Here is a 14,207-nt window from a genome sequence, read left to right as displayed (position 1 = left end):
TTGTTGAGGAAAATATAGAATAAAAAGAGGAATAACTAAAAGAAGACAGATATAATCTGGAAAAAAAAAGAAATAACATTAAAAATAATCCTAAGTGAAAACACTTGTTAACTGAGGATATGTGAAACCAGCCCTAAATAGATTGGAAAAAAACTTTAAAATCTTGATTATTTTTTCATATATATACTTTAGCACAAGTTCGTAGGATTTTGCCCTAATTACACTGATTAAACTTGTTTGCCAAATATACCTTTTCTTGATTTGATCTTTACTCTTCTCAAGAAGATAACAAAAGCATGCTTGCATATTTCTTCATACAAACATCAATATCACCGTCCAAGTTTTACTGTGTTAGCAAAGTGTTGACAGGGTAAGATTGCAATCTACCCATAGAACATAAAAAATATGCAAATAAGAAAATTAAAATTTTTAAACCAAATTAGCATTTTTAAAATTTCAGCACTCTCTTTCTTATCTTTGGGCACAAAATAATCAATAATTTTCATAGCAAAAAACATTATTAAAACCTACCATGGTAGGAAAGAAGAAAAAGATTTTCAAAAAAATCTAAAAGGACAAATGCTCCATTAAAACTACCAAAGGTAAAAAAAAAAAAAAGAAGAAGAAGAAGACAAAACGAGATCTATGAAAGTGATGCATTATAAGTTTTAAAAAAAAAGGTAAAAAAAAATGTTCCCATATGCTGTCTCAAAAAAGAAAATATTTGCATGGCTCGGCTATTTGGATGGAGCATGGCCACCCAATAAAGCTAGCGCTCAAGCACGTTCGATCTGTGCAAAAGGTGGCCGGACTGCCCACCAAGCGTTGTCACAGCCGGATTGGAAGTTTTTGCACACGTAACATAACAAAACATGAAACCCCTGCAGGGCATCATACAGCAAGCAGCCGTTAATGGAACCCCAAGAGAAAGAAAAAATACCAAGAAAGGAACGACACGTAGAGGTCGACGGCGAAGAAGAAGGTGGGCGACGCCGCGACGGTGGCAGCCTACCTCCTCGTCCTATTTATTGAAGATTTTCGGACTTGGCTTTGGTGTCTAGGGTTTCGGGCAGCAGACGGGCAACAGCCGGGCAGCTGTCACCTGCTGCCCGCCGCAATAAAAAAAACCATATATAGCTGGGTTAGATTCTTCGATTTGGCACTGGACGCATCGTTTCGAGCAATGCCCTACAACTAGAGCTGATCAAAATTCGGGCCGAACCGGGCTCTACAGCAGAAATTAGATCCGATGGTTATTCTCAGACTCGGCCCGACCCAACTGTCGGGCTTAAATTTCTGTCCAGGCCCGACTCAACTTTATAAAGTTGGTTCCAGATCTGACCCAGCAGGTCCAATTATTTTTTTTGTTTGGAATTTGTAAATGGGCCAGAATGGCCCAACAGCTTAATGGGTTCTCTAAAATTGGATATATTTTTCTACCTTTATACATAAAACACGGGCCGGATAGGGCCATTTTTAAAAGTTCTCAGGCCCGGTCCTGTCCGGCCGTGTTTTATAGGGAAGAAGAGAAAAGAAAGAGAGAGAGAAAAAAAAAAAAAGAAATAAGGAGAACGAGGAGGAGGCTAGAAATAGTGCTTTACATATTTAAAATTGGGTGTGTGAATAAAAGCTTTACGGTACGGAAACGGCGCGGTTTTTTTTTGTTTCTTTTAGTTCCTCCCGCCAATGTCATTCCCGCCGCTTCGACTGTGCCTTCAATGTACGGGTTTTTCTGCCCCAAATTCTTCTCACTGAAAACACTAACCCTAGAGGGAACCGGGCGGAAAAGCTTTTTGTCATAGAAGAGAGAAGAGGAGAAGGGAGAGTGAGAGAGATGTTCTATTCTCATACGTTTCTGGCGAGGAAGAGCCCTCTGGGGACGGTATGGATCGCGGCGCACCTGGAGCGGAGGATCAAGAAGCCTCAGATCGACGTAATCGATATTCCGTCCTACGCTGGTGGGTAAATCTGCTCTTATTTTCCGTATTATTGGGGTTTGTAGTTTGTACTCTCTTGATCTGTAGTAAAGGAACTCCCTTTTGTTCTTCTTGGGTTTTTGATATCTACTTTCTTGGGCAGTTCCCCATTTCTTTAATTTTTGTAGTTATATTTGATTTTTTTTGTGATCTATCTCTGTTGGTGCTAATTTTTTTGCTTTGAGCACTGAATTTTATGAAGTGGACAATGTTATAGAAAAAAAAAAGGTGTTTTGAATCAATCTTCTGCATAGCATGAACCCAAAATATAATTTTAAAATATTTTTATTTCACAAAGAGTACGATTCAGGTTTATTCTTTCTTTCTCTCTCATGGTTAATCCGAGGCTGTAGTCAGTTATATGTTTTAATGTGCTGTATTGTGGATTTTGGCATCAGTTGATGGTGTTACCAGACTTTGATTGGTTTCTTTCTTACTTGTGAGTGGCTGATACTATGCCGTAATCAGTTCCTTATGTTGATTTGTTTGGGATTTGGCGTGTGATTTCCATAGAATTCATCATGTTTCCCGAAGTCCCCATTGCTCTGAGATTGTCGGGGCACCTTCTGCTGGGTCTTGTCCGGATATACTCGTGGAAAGTCAACTACCTCTTCCAGGATTGCAACAGGATGCTGACTGATATAAGGATGGCATTTGCCTCGATACAAGTCAATCTGCCAGCAGAAGCAGATCGAGCACCATTTGAGTCTGTGACATTGCCAGAAACATTTGAGCTTGATGCTTTGGAGTTGGATGACTCGATCTATCAGACAGAGTATGGATTCTTCCGTGCCCATCTTAAATTATTGGAAGCCTATCAGTCCCTTTTGTTTTTAACTACGTTGATTTTTTTTAATGCTTTTCGACAGTAGCCTGGATGACCACCGTAAAACATATGAGGAAATTACTATGACAGGTTTTCAATTGATTTCAATTTTATTTTGGAGTAACTGAAGCATGTAACTACCAAAATTTTGTTTACATTGAATTTTTTTATGTTTGCAGATGAAACCCCAGGTGGAAGAGAACAGTACATAAGATTTTTCATCAATGAGGTCTCAATTTGTTTAGCTATTATTCTATCTGTTTGCTATTCTCCCACTATTCAAACTGAAATGCTTGCTTTCCTATTTGGTTTTGTCTAGTTCAGGATGACAGGACGGATTCATCGACTCAGCTAGAGATGCCTACTCCTGGTGCAGGACCAATGGAAGAAGAGTATGCTCTCCATATCACAAGTTTTTTCTTCAAACTACTTTGTTAAACTTTATTAAATAATTTATTTCCTTGCAGTGTGTTGCCTCCATTTGAGGGCGGCTTCGAAGCAATTCTTACTCCTGATGTGAATGCTGGAGGTGCTAGAGACCCTGGTCCAAGCAACCAGACAGAAGGCTCTTTTCAGAGTTTTAATGAGAGTCATTTTGTTCAAGAGTTTCCAGATATTGAGACCATGCGTAAAGCTGAGCGCAATTTTGAGCCTGGAAACATTCCAGAGTTGGATGATACGGACAATGACATTGGTGGACTGCTTGAAGGTTCTGTTCCCATGATGAACAGAAATCTTTCTCCAATATTGGAACATGTATTGGTCTCTGGAGGGGAATTCTTGCCCTCACCTTCACGCGCTAAAGCACCAACAGTTGCATCTGCGGATGATCTTGATATTCAAAACATGGGACTTTCTTTGGGTCGGTTCTTGCATTCTCTTAACTTATATGATAATACTATGAGTCTGTCATCTCTTATGTTTTATGCTAAATTCCGTTCTTTTTGTCACCTTGATTTGTTAATGATATAGGGCAACCATTACCTGACTTGGAGCTTCAACCGTCTCCTCCTGTCAATGGGCAAAAGGCAAAGAAGAGAAAGAAAAAGCAGTACTTTGATGAGTCTCTCGTGTTGACTAACGTGTAAGTGTTTCAATTAAGTGATTTTGATACAATCTTCTGTCATATTCTGAGGAGTTCATAGATAAGTCTCATTAGAATATTCAGAAATTTGATGTCATTAAAATTTTGATCAGCTTGCTGCACTTTTTTTGAACCTTTCCCAAGCAAATTTATGTAAAGATTGATTTTTTTGCATTTTTTGGTAATCTTTTCCCTATTATCAACCTATATCCACTAATTTGTTTTGATTATAATTAGATGAGTATGAGATATGCTGACTTGTATAAAGGAGAATAGTTGGATATTGAGAGTATACAATACATGTAATATTGCAACTCCTTATTGTCATGTTTGTTGAGGTTAGACCCAATAATAGTTATGATGAATGTGGTGAGCAGATGGATTGAAGGAGGCATGAAATAGTCCTGGTCAGTTTTGGTATGTGGTAGCTTGTTTGGCAAGTAATTTAGTTGGCCTTGCTTTTGTTTTGGGCTCTTTTTATGGGGCATTTACACCCAAGTCCTAAAATGTATATTTTGTTGTTAAATCTAGAAAGATAATATCCAGTGCTTCATTAGGAGAGAGTTTTTTTTTTTTGGTATTTTTGCCTTTTAAATTTAGTTTCACTCTTCCCTTGTTTTTGAAGTGTATTTTTTCGCTTTAGCTGGCCACATTGCCATGGATGGGCATGAAATATCACATAAAGAAGAACTGATAGGATCTACTCTCATCTCTGATGGAAGTTTGTTTGGTTGTGAGTTAGAAGAAAAAAGATGGGGTTTTCAAGTTTGACTCTTCTCTTGGTCTGGAAGTGTGTTTCTAAGTTTCAGCTGGCCATATGATCATTTATATGGTACATAATGGTTGCATAAAAGCCACGGAACAGCTGCTAAGTTTCATCATTACCAGAGGTCTTTCAAACCATCTCCATGATTTTGGAAAACATTTGTTTGGTTTATAGAGGATAATCATCAAGGTTATGGTCTTCCTCTTTCCCTTTAATTCTCCTCTTCAAAGGTTTAAAGATAGAAATTGGAAAGAGATTGACATGGCTCCATATCTATGCTGACAATAATATAGAACAGGTAATTGTTATAGACTTATGCTGTCCTTATCGATCCATATGCCCACGTTTCACCTTGTGGAAGGACACTAAAAATTTTCAAAGTTTTCCCAAGATTTTCAAGATTATTTAATAACTAATAAATCATGAGCGCTCATCTGAATCTTTATTGCAAGGTGAGGCTTTTGAAGAAAGAGACGTCCTTAATTAAGTAAATGAGAAAAACATATGGGACTTGTTTAACATCACGTTGTTGTTGATTTTACAAATCACCAAGTTTAGCTATAATCTGATTAAGATCTTCATGTTGACAAATTCAATACTCATTGTTATCTTCATGTGCCATCCTCAATGATAGACATACATGGACTCTATTGACCTATCTTCATGTTACATTTCACCTGTTGATTTTTTTTTGTTATTACTTGGAGTTGAGGATTTAGTGAGCCCAGGTGAATGCCAAAAATTGAGGATCAGCTTTACTTAGTAACTGTACACTAGAAATCTTATTGAAAAATATCAATTTTCATGTCAAATGGGTCATTTACCTTGTAGATAACTGTTATTCTATACACACATGGCTGCTTTAATAAAGCTGATAAGGAGCCTTACAAGCTTTGTGTTCTAAGTTTTTTTGGATTAATAGTTAAGTCTGAGTATGTGATAAAATGAGCATATGTGGAGCCCAGCTATATATTTTTATGTTCTTTGGTGACCAACAGTTGGCACTTATTTTTTGTGAGGTTATCTCCTGTGCTGTATCTTCCATTGCATCAAGTGCATGTTAGGATTTGTTAGAATAATGCTTGTCACGTATGGTAAAATTTATATTTTTTGAAATTAAGAACATAAATATGGTAGAATAATTAGTACAATGACCTTGTTTTCAGTGACATTTCCATACATACTGAGGCACTTATTCTTTTACTGTAATATAAGTGAATTTAGTAACAATAACCCTGTTCTTTGTTCAGTTGTATGTCTAATGGTTTTAGATTTTTTGCAGTTGCAGTTTCATGAATTTTCTTGGTCGATATTTGTTATATAGGGACATGAAAAGGCAGCTTGAAGACACTAATAAGTTAGTATGCAAGCGAAGGAAACTCCCTTGCTCAGCTCTGGACACGTGGAGGCTTCGCAGAACCTTACGAAATGAACACATTTTTCATGAGCCTTTGCTCTCTGGTGAGCTAATTCTCCCCTTCTGTTATCACATATTTGCCTCCTCTTGCATTTTGCTGTAAGAAAATGTTTCATGGAGTGGAAACTTGTTTATCTGCAGGGATTTGTACTGATCTCCAGGAAGCTTTTGAGAAAATTCTTCCTCAAAAGTTTCCTCATGCAGATTCTGCTCCCATGGATGCTTCTCCTGGGCTCATGCATCCATCATCTCCAGTTGCCAGGCCTGACACTGATATGGAACCTGAGCGGCCCCGGTTTGGCAGCCCCACTGGGGGAAATCTACCTGACAGAGTGCCATCTCCATCAGAGAGGGAAGAGATGACTCCCTTTGACACTGGTAATGTAGGCTCAGTGTCTGATGCTGGAAGGACCTTTGAGACAGAGGTACTGCCCACATTTGAGATTCCTGCCTTGTCTGAACCAGCTAGTTCTCAGCCTGAAACTTCTTTCTTCCGCTTAGAGGAAGAATGGGTCCTTAATGATACAAATCCTCCAGAAATTCCTGGCCTGCTAGATTCTGCTGATGGACAAGTAAGAGCACTAGTTTTTTGCAGCAATGTCCAATGATCTTCTTCTCTTTCCATCCTTTAGGTGTAGCACGGGATAATGCTGGTGATAGATACAAGTATATAGTTAGGCATGAATGACTATGTTTTTTACCCACGAAGCGCTTTTTCTCTTGTAGGACTTGAATTTTCTGGAAGCAAGTAATGTGTCATCTGGTAAGCGTTAAGTTGTGGCTATATTGGACTTTGTTATTTTGGATGTCATTGGTGATGCTTAGTGGGTGCTTTGCTTGCTTGATGGTGAATTGGTGATGGTTGTTAGTATCGATTCCTTCCAACTTTTAGAATCCTGACTAGATATATTCTTTTTTCCACAGGTTATAGAACAACTGAAGTTGAAAATATGTCTGCTAGGACTAGGTAAAAGATCATTTATGGTGCTCTAATGAATTGAGCATTCTTTATTTCCCCTACAGATCACGTGTTAATGATAATTTTGTTGGGTTCAGAGCAGTGGCGCAATATTTGAAGGAACGTTCACCTTCAACTAAGAGTTCAATAGACGGGTCAGGAAATGTAAGTTTGAATGAGATATTAGAAGGGAAGACAAGGAAGCAATGCGCAAGGATGTTCTTTGAAACTATGGTAAAATGTTAACAGATCTTGCATTTTAATTTCTGTAAGTCTGCAGTAGCCTGTAGCCTTGGATTAATATCTCTCCCTGTATATACATACACTTCTGTGCATCTGCTTATGCATGTGTATTTACATGTGAATGTATCATGATGCATGGATTCATATCTTGTGTTATTACTTTTAGTTCTTTGTAGGTTCTGTACATGGTATATATGTCTATTAGCAAGATTGATGTGGTATTGGATTTATCAGATGCCACTACATATATAGTTTGTTTACTTACCTGCAGCAGCATATTGGCGGACTTGTGCATTTCCCTCTTGCTTCTTAGAAATTATGTTCTACTTGCAGGTGTTGAAGAGCTATGGGCTTATTGATGTGCAACAGGAAGAAGCTTATGCTGATATTCTAATTTCTCCTACGCCTGCGCTCTCAACAGCCAAATTCTGAACCAATCTCTGAGTGTTTTGCCTGGCCTTACCATATAAAGGTAAAAACATTTGCTTATCAGCAGCTTAATAATTAACATCTTTTAATATCAACTATGCCCCATTTCAATCACAGCCTGGCTGATTATTGTTTTATTCTTTGTTGGAAATTCGAAAATAAACTTAGCCCAAGCTTTTCCTCGTTGATAACATTTAACATGACATAACAAATTGTGTAATTGGGATTCAAATTTGAGAGAAACTTAGTTAAAGCCTTTTCCCCTTAATAATTGGTCATATTGCAATATGATGCAGTCTTCACCACAGAAATTGTAATTATATCATTAGACGAGTCAGGAGAAAAGCAAGTCCATCCTTATCCCTGTAGCTAAGGATTTTATCTCTGCAAGTACATCGATGGAAATGCAATATTCTGAGGGGGGATTGTTATTGTTTTCACCGCATGTTCTACTGAATCCTGTGTTTAATAACTAAAGTAATGGCTGGTTTGCTTTGATAAGACTGACACCATTGCCTATGAATTGCAGCTTGGATTGTTGCCCTCCACCAGCGAATACATTGGTCATAGGTCCAAAGGGTTATTAACTTAATGATGTTGATTTCAGCTATGCTTCTTGTGTATATTACAGCCTGTCTTCAGTGTTTATGGGTAACCATTGTAATTATCATTTAATTATGCTATCTCATCAGCATGTGGAAGTTGGAATGTAATAGTCACCTCAGGTGAAAAAGTTTGGTACTAACTAATTTTGGTGTAAATTAAATTTTGAAATTTGTGTTCTGTTGAAATTAATCATAAATGATAAGATTAGGGTCTATTCTTTTCTTAAAAAAGTAAAGAAAAATGAGTAGTTTAAAAAGAAACTAAAATGAATAGAGAAAGTAGCCCAAGCCTAAGTAATGTGGGCCTGGCTGCATATAAGCCTCCAAAGCTTAACAGGTTAACATACAAGCTTATAGGATGCATTTAACCAATCCAGACCAAATCCGTTCTTTCAGAGCATCTAGGCATATGGTGAATCCTTGGCATATAGTGAATCCCAAGATTCTTGTATTGAGCTGCAAACTCTTTTCTCTGCGAGCTGCTGAAATGAACCGAACGCAGTCATAATACTTTCTAACGTGCTTGCCAAATTGTTGTGAAGAGCATGGGAAAGAACTAATCTTCACTTCTGAGCTTAGATTCTAAATAAGTGTTCTGTTGAAAGTTTCACAATGGTATCTGATAGACAAAGTTGAAGCCGTTAGGTATCTTCATGAAGTGAGGCCCGTTCGACATCATCGCCTCCTGCTTCAACTGCTTCTGAGGCCCCATTTTTCATGAAGACATAAGCAGGAAGAATAACAGAATGTTGATTGCTCTTAGGCACCAGATACAACAAAGCAAGTGGCACCACTCTTAACAAGCTACGGATCAAGATGGCAACCCAGAGATTGCTAAATTCTGATCGAGAAACCTTTAAGACTTGAAGGAGTAAGCCACCACCCCATGACGATGCGAGCATGCCGGCATGATCGATCGACATAAGCAAAGCAAAGAAGGTGCCTTCAATTCCACAGGGACATAGCTTGGAGCTGAGCACAAGGAGAGGCATCCATTTGATGCGCCCAATCATCTGAGAAACACTCTCATCAAACACAGCAAATAGATGGTCCGGCATGCCAAACTTCAAGTTCAGACGTAGCACCAAAACTAAATCCAGCATTCCTGTGAAACTTGAAAGTAATTGGCTCCAAAAGAGCAACCCATGGAAGGAATAATCCTTTAGAAAGTTTTGGTAGAGCAAGACACCAAGCAGTGAACCCACGGAGCCGATGGAATAAATGAAGCTAATGGTTCCCTGCATCAAAAGGTAGTGTTACAGGCTTGAGATAGGAATTGTGACTCTAGAGTTTGAAACTTGCCTGAGAGAAGGATGGGCCAGATTCTGGATCTGTGTACCAATAGAACATTCCTTCTTGGATGTTCAGGTTCAAAGCAAGTGATGTGAACATGTAGACGCATGGCCGCCAAACTTCAGAACATTTTAATGTTGCCCACACGGTGCGATTTGCTTGCAGTAGCTTCTGATAAATCTGATGGCAAGAAGTTTGGAATGTGCTGAGTAGCAAAATGAAATCAATGGAGGATCATGAAGGCTAATTATACCGGTCTTACTTGTCTATACGCAAAATTAGGCACATGTAGTTCTTTCAGCACCATTCCGACTGACAGTACCAATGCAGCTGGGATGCTCAACAAGCCAAGAACCCCCTTTAAGTATGTAATAACCGAAAAAACTGTTAGAATAAAATAAGTAAAAATAAAGTGCAGGGAGTCTAATTTATTAAAAGATTAAAAGAAAAGCAAGTACAAGTTATAATTGATGGCTAATAGACGCCCTAATTTTGTATTGTCGGGCTATTACACACAACCAAAGAAATAAATAGAGGAAGTTACCGGTAAAGGGTTTTGAATGTGCGGTAGTTTTGTGGTAAAAGGAAGAAGATTAGGGTTAGAAATTGGTATTTTCTAAGTGAAGAAAGTGTGTTTAGTATGAATAACTTAGACAAGAACTTGGAAATAATATGGGCACGTGCAACAAAGATCCATGGAGATTTGATCAAGAGACGATAGAAAATTGTCGTGAGATGATAAAGAAATCGAAGCGGAAGAAGACCTAAAATAATATGAATGAGAGTCGTCAGAGAAGAAATTCAAATAATAATGACAATAATAGCAGATATATAGTTATTAATTTTATGTACTAGTAGAGGATTTATGAGCTAACACTGGAAAGTTGGAATAAAGTTGGTTGGTTATCCTTATAGTTAAGGTAATCAGAAAAGGATGCCTCACAAGTATCAACTGGTAATTATTTATATCCATGGAAGACTTGAAAAGGTAGATGCCCACATTTATATCAATATGCTTCTATAGTAGTAAAGAGATCCTCAAGATCACATATACATTTTTAGTTTAGTAAATGCTCAGATGCTAACCTTAGAACCTATGGCATGCATAAGTAGGCCACTTATAGAGAACCCAATAAGACCTCCAATAGATGAACTAAACCCACACAAGCTTTGCATATCAGCAGCCAATGAAGGGTGATTTATGCTATTTTGTGCAACACAAGCATCAATAGTCACATCTGCTATGGCCACTCCTGCACTCCCTGCTGTCAGCAACAACAAACCAAGCACGGTGCACATCCCATTTTGCAACCACATTATAAGCATTGAGATGGCTCCCAAAAGACCTGAATTTAGAGATACAGAAGTTTTCAGATTTTTTTCCCTCTGGAGAGAAAGATGACAAATGAAACTATAAACACAGTTACAGGAAATAAAAGAAGATGAAGGTAGACATCTAGGAGATAGATATATAATCTTGCATGAAAACAAAGAAGAGAAAAATGATTTAGGTATTCTTTATTGTTTTTTTTTTTTAAAAAAGATTAAGAATACATGACCAAAAGAAAAAAATATGAGAGAACAGAGGGACCACAATTGCACTGAACTGCTAGAAAGCTTGCTTCACATAAAATGTTATGCTTAACTTAGACTTGGTCAACTCTGTCTCGCATCTAGGATAATAAGGGTGCAGATAGATGAATTAAAGTGAAAAAATATGACGTGTTCTGAATTGTTTCCATTTGGATTAAGTATAAGCTATTAAAAAGAAATAAAGAAAGAAAATCTGTTGATGCTATATATTAGACTATTGCCAAACAAAGTACAAATCTGCTCAATTCTGCTGTAAAAAACACATCAGGGAAAAATAATGAGGCTAGATAAAATCCAAATAAATCAAACCAACCCAACTCAAAACGTCAAATCTCTAGTTGGATTACATATTGGCTGAAAATCTTAACAAAAGTTTGGGTCATGCATGAACCCAGTCGAGACCTGATTGCCACTTTAGGCCCACAGTACTTCATTTATTTAGCTTCATTTCATAGTCTATTTGACTTGATATAATGAGAAATAAATAGAAGACATGATCCAACTGAACTAACTGTAAGGTCTAGGATATGGGATGAAGCTTGCCTGCTAAAATAAAGTAAGGCCTTCTCTTATAACCAGCCACTGGGAGAATATCAGTGAGAAGGCCCCACAAAGGCTTCACAATCCATGGAAGTGAGGTGATCCCCTGGTACACCTGGGCCGCCGAGGGCTGCGCCAGCTGAACATCCTTCCAGTAGTAGTCCGAGGCCACCCGGAAGATGGCGCCGCCCAGGCCTTGGCTGATCCCGTTCACAGCGACAATGCCGTACACGAAGCTCCAGTGCATCTCCTTTGCAAGCATTCGGAACCAATGCACAGGGGAGCTGAGAGATACCTGAAGCGAATTCTGAGGTAATTCCTTCTCCCTCAGCAAGGTCTCCTTGTTTTCGGAGACTGGAGAGGATGGCAGAGGTTCCATTCTGAGCCTAGAGTCTCTTGAACTGGTTTTTCTTTTTTTTCCTTTTTTTTTTTCCGGCTTTGGTCTCACGAAGGTTGATTTTCTCGTGCTAAAAGATGGGATTTTTTCATGGAATCCTGAAAAGGATTCCTCTATGCTGGACTTAGAATGGTCGTGTTCTGTGTCAAGTGGAGAAACTTTTCATGGATCTCTGAATTGGATTCCTCTGTTTGGGCCTCAGAAAGATAGAATTTCTTCACAAGGAGGGACTTTGAATGGATTTTCTCTGTTTTGGCCTCAGAATGGTTTGAGTTTTGAGTCAAGAGGTGGGATTTTTCATGAGTGCTCGAAAGAGGTTGCTCCGTTGGGCTCCATCCAACCAAAAGCACAAGAGTTTGGTGGAAAGAAGGGATTTTTTAATCAAAGATATCAATTTGAAAGCAAGGAACGCTAAAGAAATCATACTCTTCACACAAGGACTGAATTCTATAAGACGAGGAGGGGTTTTGTAGTGGGTTTCAGTGCGACTTCTTTAAACCCATTTCCATGCAGAGAGAGGGACGATATCGCTTAGAATCTTCGAGGAAATGCTGCAGGGAATCAAAAGGAAAGGAGGAAGAAGGTGGCATTCTGGTGAACAGTCTTGGCCGTTGGAAGCTCAGCTCGGTAACATGCAAAATGTGGAGCATATTTTTGGCACTTGTGCTCTGTTTGGTACAGCCTAGGGTTATATACTGGTGAACTTCATGTGGAGCAAGGGGATCAATCTCGGCCATTTGTTTAGTGCAGAGCTCTTGGGATGGTACACTGATGAAATTTTTAATACCAAGAGTTATTTTGGGCTCAACAAAATTGGAGGCTTTCTTTCTGCCACCCTCCAAATCCGGAATATAACATGACCTATTATTGAAGGGTACAATCCACAATAATATGAAATCAAATATTTTATTTAACTTTCAAATTTATCTTAAACAAAATATAATAAATAAAAATTTAATTTTATTATCTATTAAATAGAACTAATACTGGTTCAGAGCATCTCAATTCAAGCATAAATACCAAACCAATAATTTTCAATATTCAAAAAGTAATTAACTATAAATTTATAGTCAATTTAAAATATTAAAATTTTTCCACAAAATCGTTATGTTTGCTAGTGCGAACTCCAAGCTTGGACCCTCCTTCGTTCCTATCGACCGTCTTCATCTGAAGAGAGAAAAATAAAAATAAAGATATATGAGTAACACAGCTCAGTAAGTAAATCTTACTTTACCTTATCGGATTAAGTATAAATTTTTTTATGTCAATACATAATTTAAGAAAAATAACAGCTATTACAAAATAAAGTATTTTATAGTACAGTATGTTAAAATAAGTCATAAAGCCAATCATGCATGCATAAAATATTTATATTTCATAAACATAATTCCAAGTTCATTTTGCAAATAAATTCATAAATCATCCTTCTGTCATTTACTGATATCATAGTTCAAAATATTGCTCACAGATATTTGTGCTATGGTTACTTTATACCCGTGATAGGGCTCATGTTCATAATCGACAAAGATTCTTGTTTCTCCGTCTGCGACTGTGATTTCAAGTTGTAGGAAGAAGAACAAGAAAAGGGGAAGAAGATCGGAGTGTTACTTCGGCTTCGGAGACGTCGGCGACCTCGATTTTCGGTGACTACAGTGACGGGCAATCACGAACTCAACGGAAAAAAATGAGGAAGAAGGAAGGGAAATAGGGGATAGATTTAGAGGTGGAAGACTTGGGAGGATGGGGACTCACTTTTATAAAAGAAAACTAGCTCAAACATGGAAGGATTTGGCTTATTCGAAGTCTGACTTCTCCCTCTCCCATGTGCGCAGCCCTTGTGAGCCCTTGCTCACATGGGATTGTGGCCCAAGTTATGTGCGGGCCAGTCAATGGACCGAGCCCTCACATTCTTCCCATCTCAAAAGTGTTCATCCTTGAAACTTAATGCACAACCCTGATCTCTACCAACTTTTTTATACTTGTCCCATATCTGACTTTACAAATTATAAACCTAAGCTTAAGTTTTACTCATTACTAGACTTTAAGTTTTACCCATAATCAAACCTATTACTCTGATATC

At 38.0% G+C, this 14,207-nt stretch overlaps 2 protein-coding genes across 4 annotated transcripts; one reads left to right on the top strand and one right to left on the bottom strand.

Moving 5' to 3' along the window:
• The first annotated feature begins 1,543 nt into the window (after window positions 1–1,543).
• On the top strand, window positions 1,544–8,517 carry LOC103707258 (sister chromatid cohesion 1 protein 3-like). Of its 3 annotated transcripts, none has more exons than XM_008791675.3 (14): window positions 1,544–1,958; window positions 2,490–2,751; window positions 2,846–2,892; window positions 2,982–3,031; window positions 3,127–3,194; window positions 3,270–3,664; window positions 3,775–3,886; window positions 5,977–6,113; window positions 6,211–6,641; window positions 6,796–6,832; window positions 6,994–7,036; window positions 7,126–7,261; window positions 7,604–7,742; window positions 8,229–8,517. In XM_008791675.3, exons 1-13 carry the CDS (start codon window positions 1,835–1,837, stop codon window positions 7,700–7,702), a joined length of 1,941 nt encoding a protein of 646 aa, XP_008789897.1. In that variant the 5' UTR covers window positions 1,544–1,834; the 3' UTR covers window positions 7,703–7,742; window positions 8,229–8,517. The 3 variants fall into 3 exon arrangements, 2 of the variants coding, with proteins under 2 accessions (XP_008789897.1, XP_038989786.1); XM_039133858.2 differs by having other exon boundaries at window positions 1,704–1,958; window positions 2,849–2,892; XR_005514942.2 differs by lacking the exon at window positions 8,229–8,517 and having other exon boundaries at window positions 7,131–7,261; window positions 7,604–7,737.
• A 318-nt stretch (window positions 8,518–8,835) lies between these two features.
• On the bottom strand, window positions 8,836–12,243 carry LOC103707256 (putative folate-biopterin transporter 2). Its single transcript, XM_039133994.3, has 5 exons — window positions 11,734–12,243; window positions 10,684–10,943; window positions 9,860–9,955; window positions 9,607–9,777; window positions 8,836–9,542 (listed from the first exon to the last, which is right to left on the bottom strand). The coding sequence occupies exons 1-5, from the start codon at window positions 12,107–12,109 to the stop codon at window positions 8,946–8,948; spliced, it is 1,500 nt and encodes a 499-aa protein (XP_038989922.2). The 5' UTR covers window positions 12,110–12,243; the 3' UTR covers window positions 8,836–8,945.
• Between the last annotated feature and the right edge of the window lie 1,964 nt (window positions 12,244–14,207).

The sequence above is a fragment of the Phoenix dactylifera genome, chromosome 11 (genome assembly GCF_051530095.1).
Source record: "Phoenix dactylifera cultivar Ajwa chromosome 11, Ajwa_hap1_PhDact_Kaust_v1.1, whole genome shotgun sequence".
Taxonomy (NCBI): Eukaryota; Viridiplantae; Streptophyta; class Magnoliopsida; order Arecales; family Arecaceae; genus Phoenix; species Phoenix dactylifera.
Note: the sequence above shows the minus strand (reverse complement) of the source record. Positions and strands in the feature narration are given on the sequence as shown.

Bases quoted from the DNA above. Each gene is read 5' to 3' on its own strand.
- LOC103707258 (XM_008791675.3), top strand. From the start codon at position 1,835: ATGTTCTATTCTCATACGTTTCTGGCGAGGAAGAGCCCTCTGGGGACG. The intron at 3,195-3,269 runs GTATGCTCTCCA...ATTTCCTTGCAG, and splicing joins GCAGGACCAATGGAAGAAGA to TGTGTTGCCTCCATTTGAGG. The intron at 6,642-6,795 runs GTAAGAGCACTA...TTTCTCTTGTAG, and splicing joins TAGATTCTGCTGATGGACAA to GACTTGAATTTTCTGGAAGC.
- LOC103707256 (XM_039133994.3), bottom strand. From the start codon at position 12,109: ATGGAACCTCTGCCATCCTCTCCAGTCTCCGAAAACAAGGAGACCTTG. The intron at 10,944-11,733 runs GCAAGCTTCATC...CTCTAAATTCAG, and splicing joins GCCTTACTTTATTTTAGCAG to GTCTTTTGGGAGCCATCTCA. The intron at 9,778-9,859 runs GTAAGACCGGTA...TCTTGCCATCAG, and splicing joins CTAATTTTGCGTATAGACAA to ATTTATCAGAAGCTACTGCA.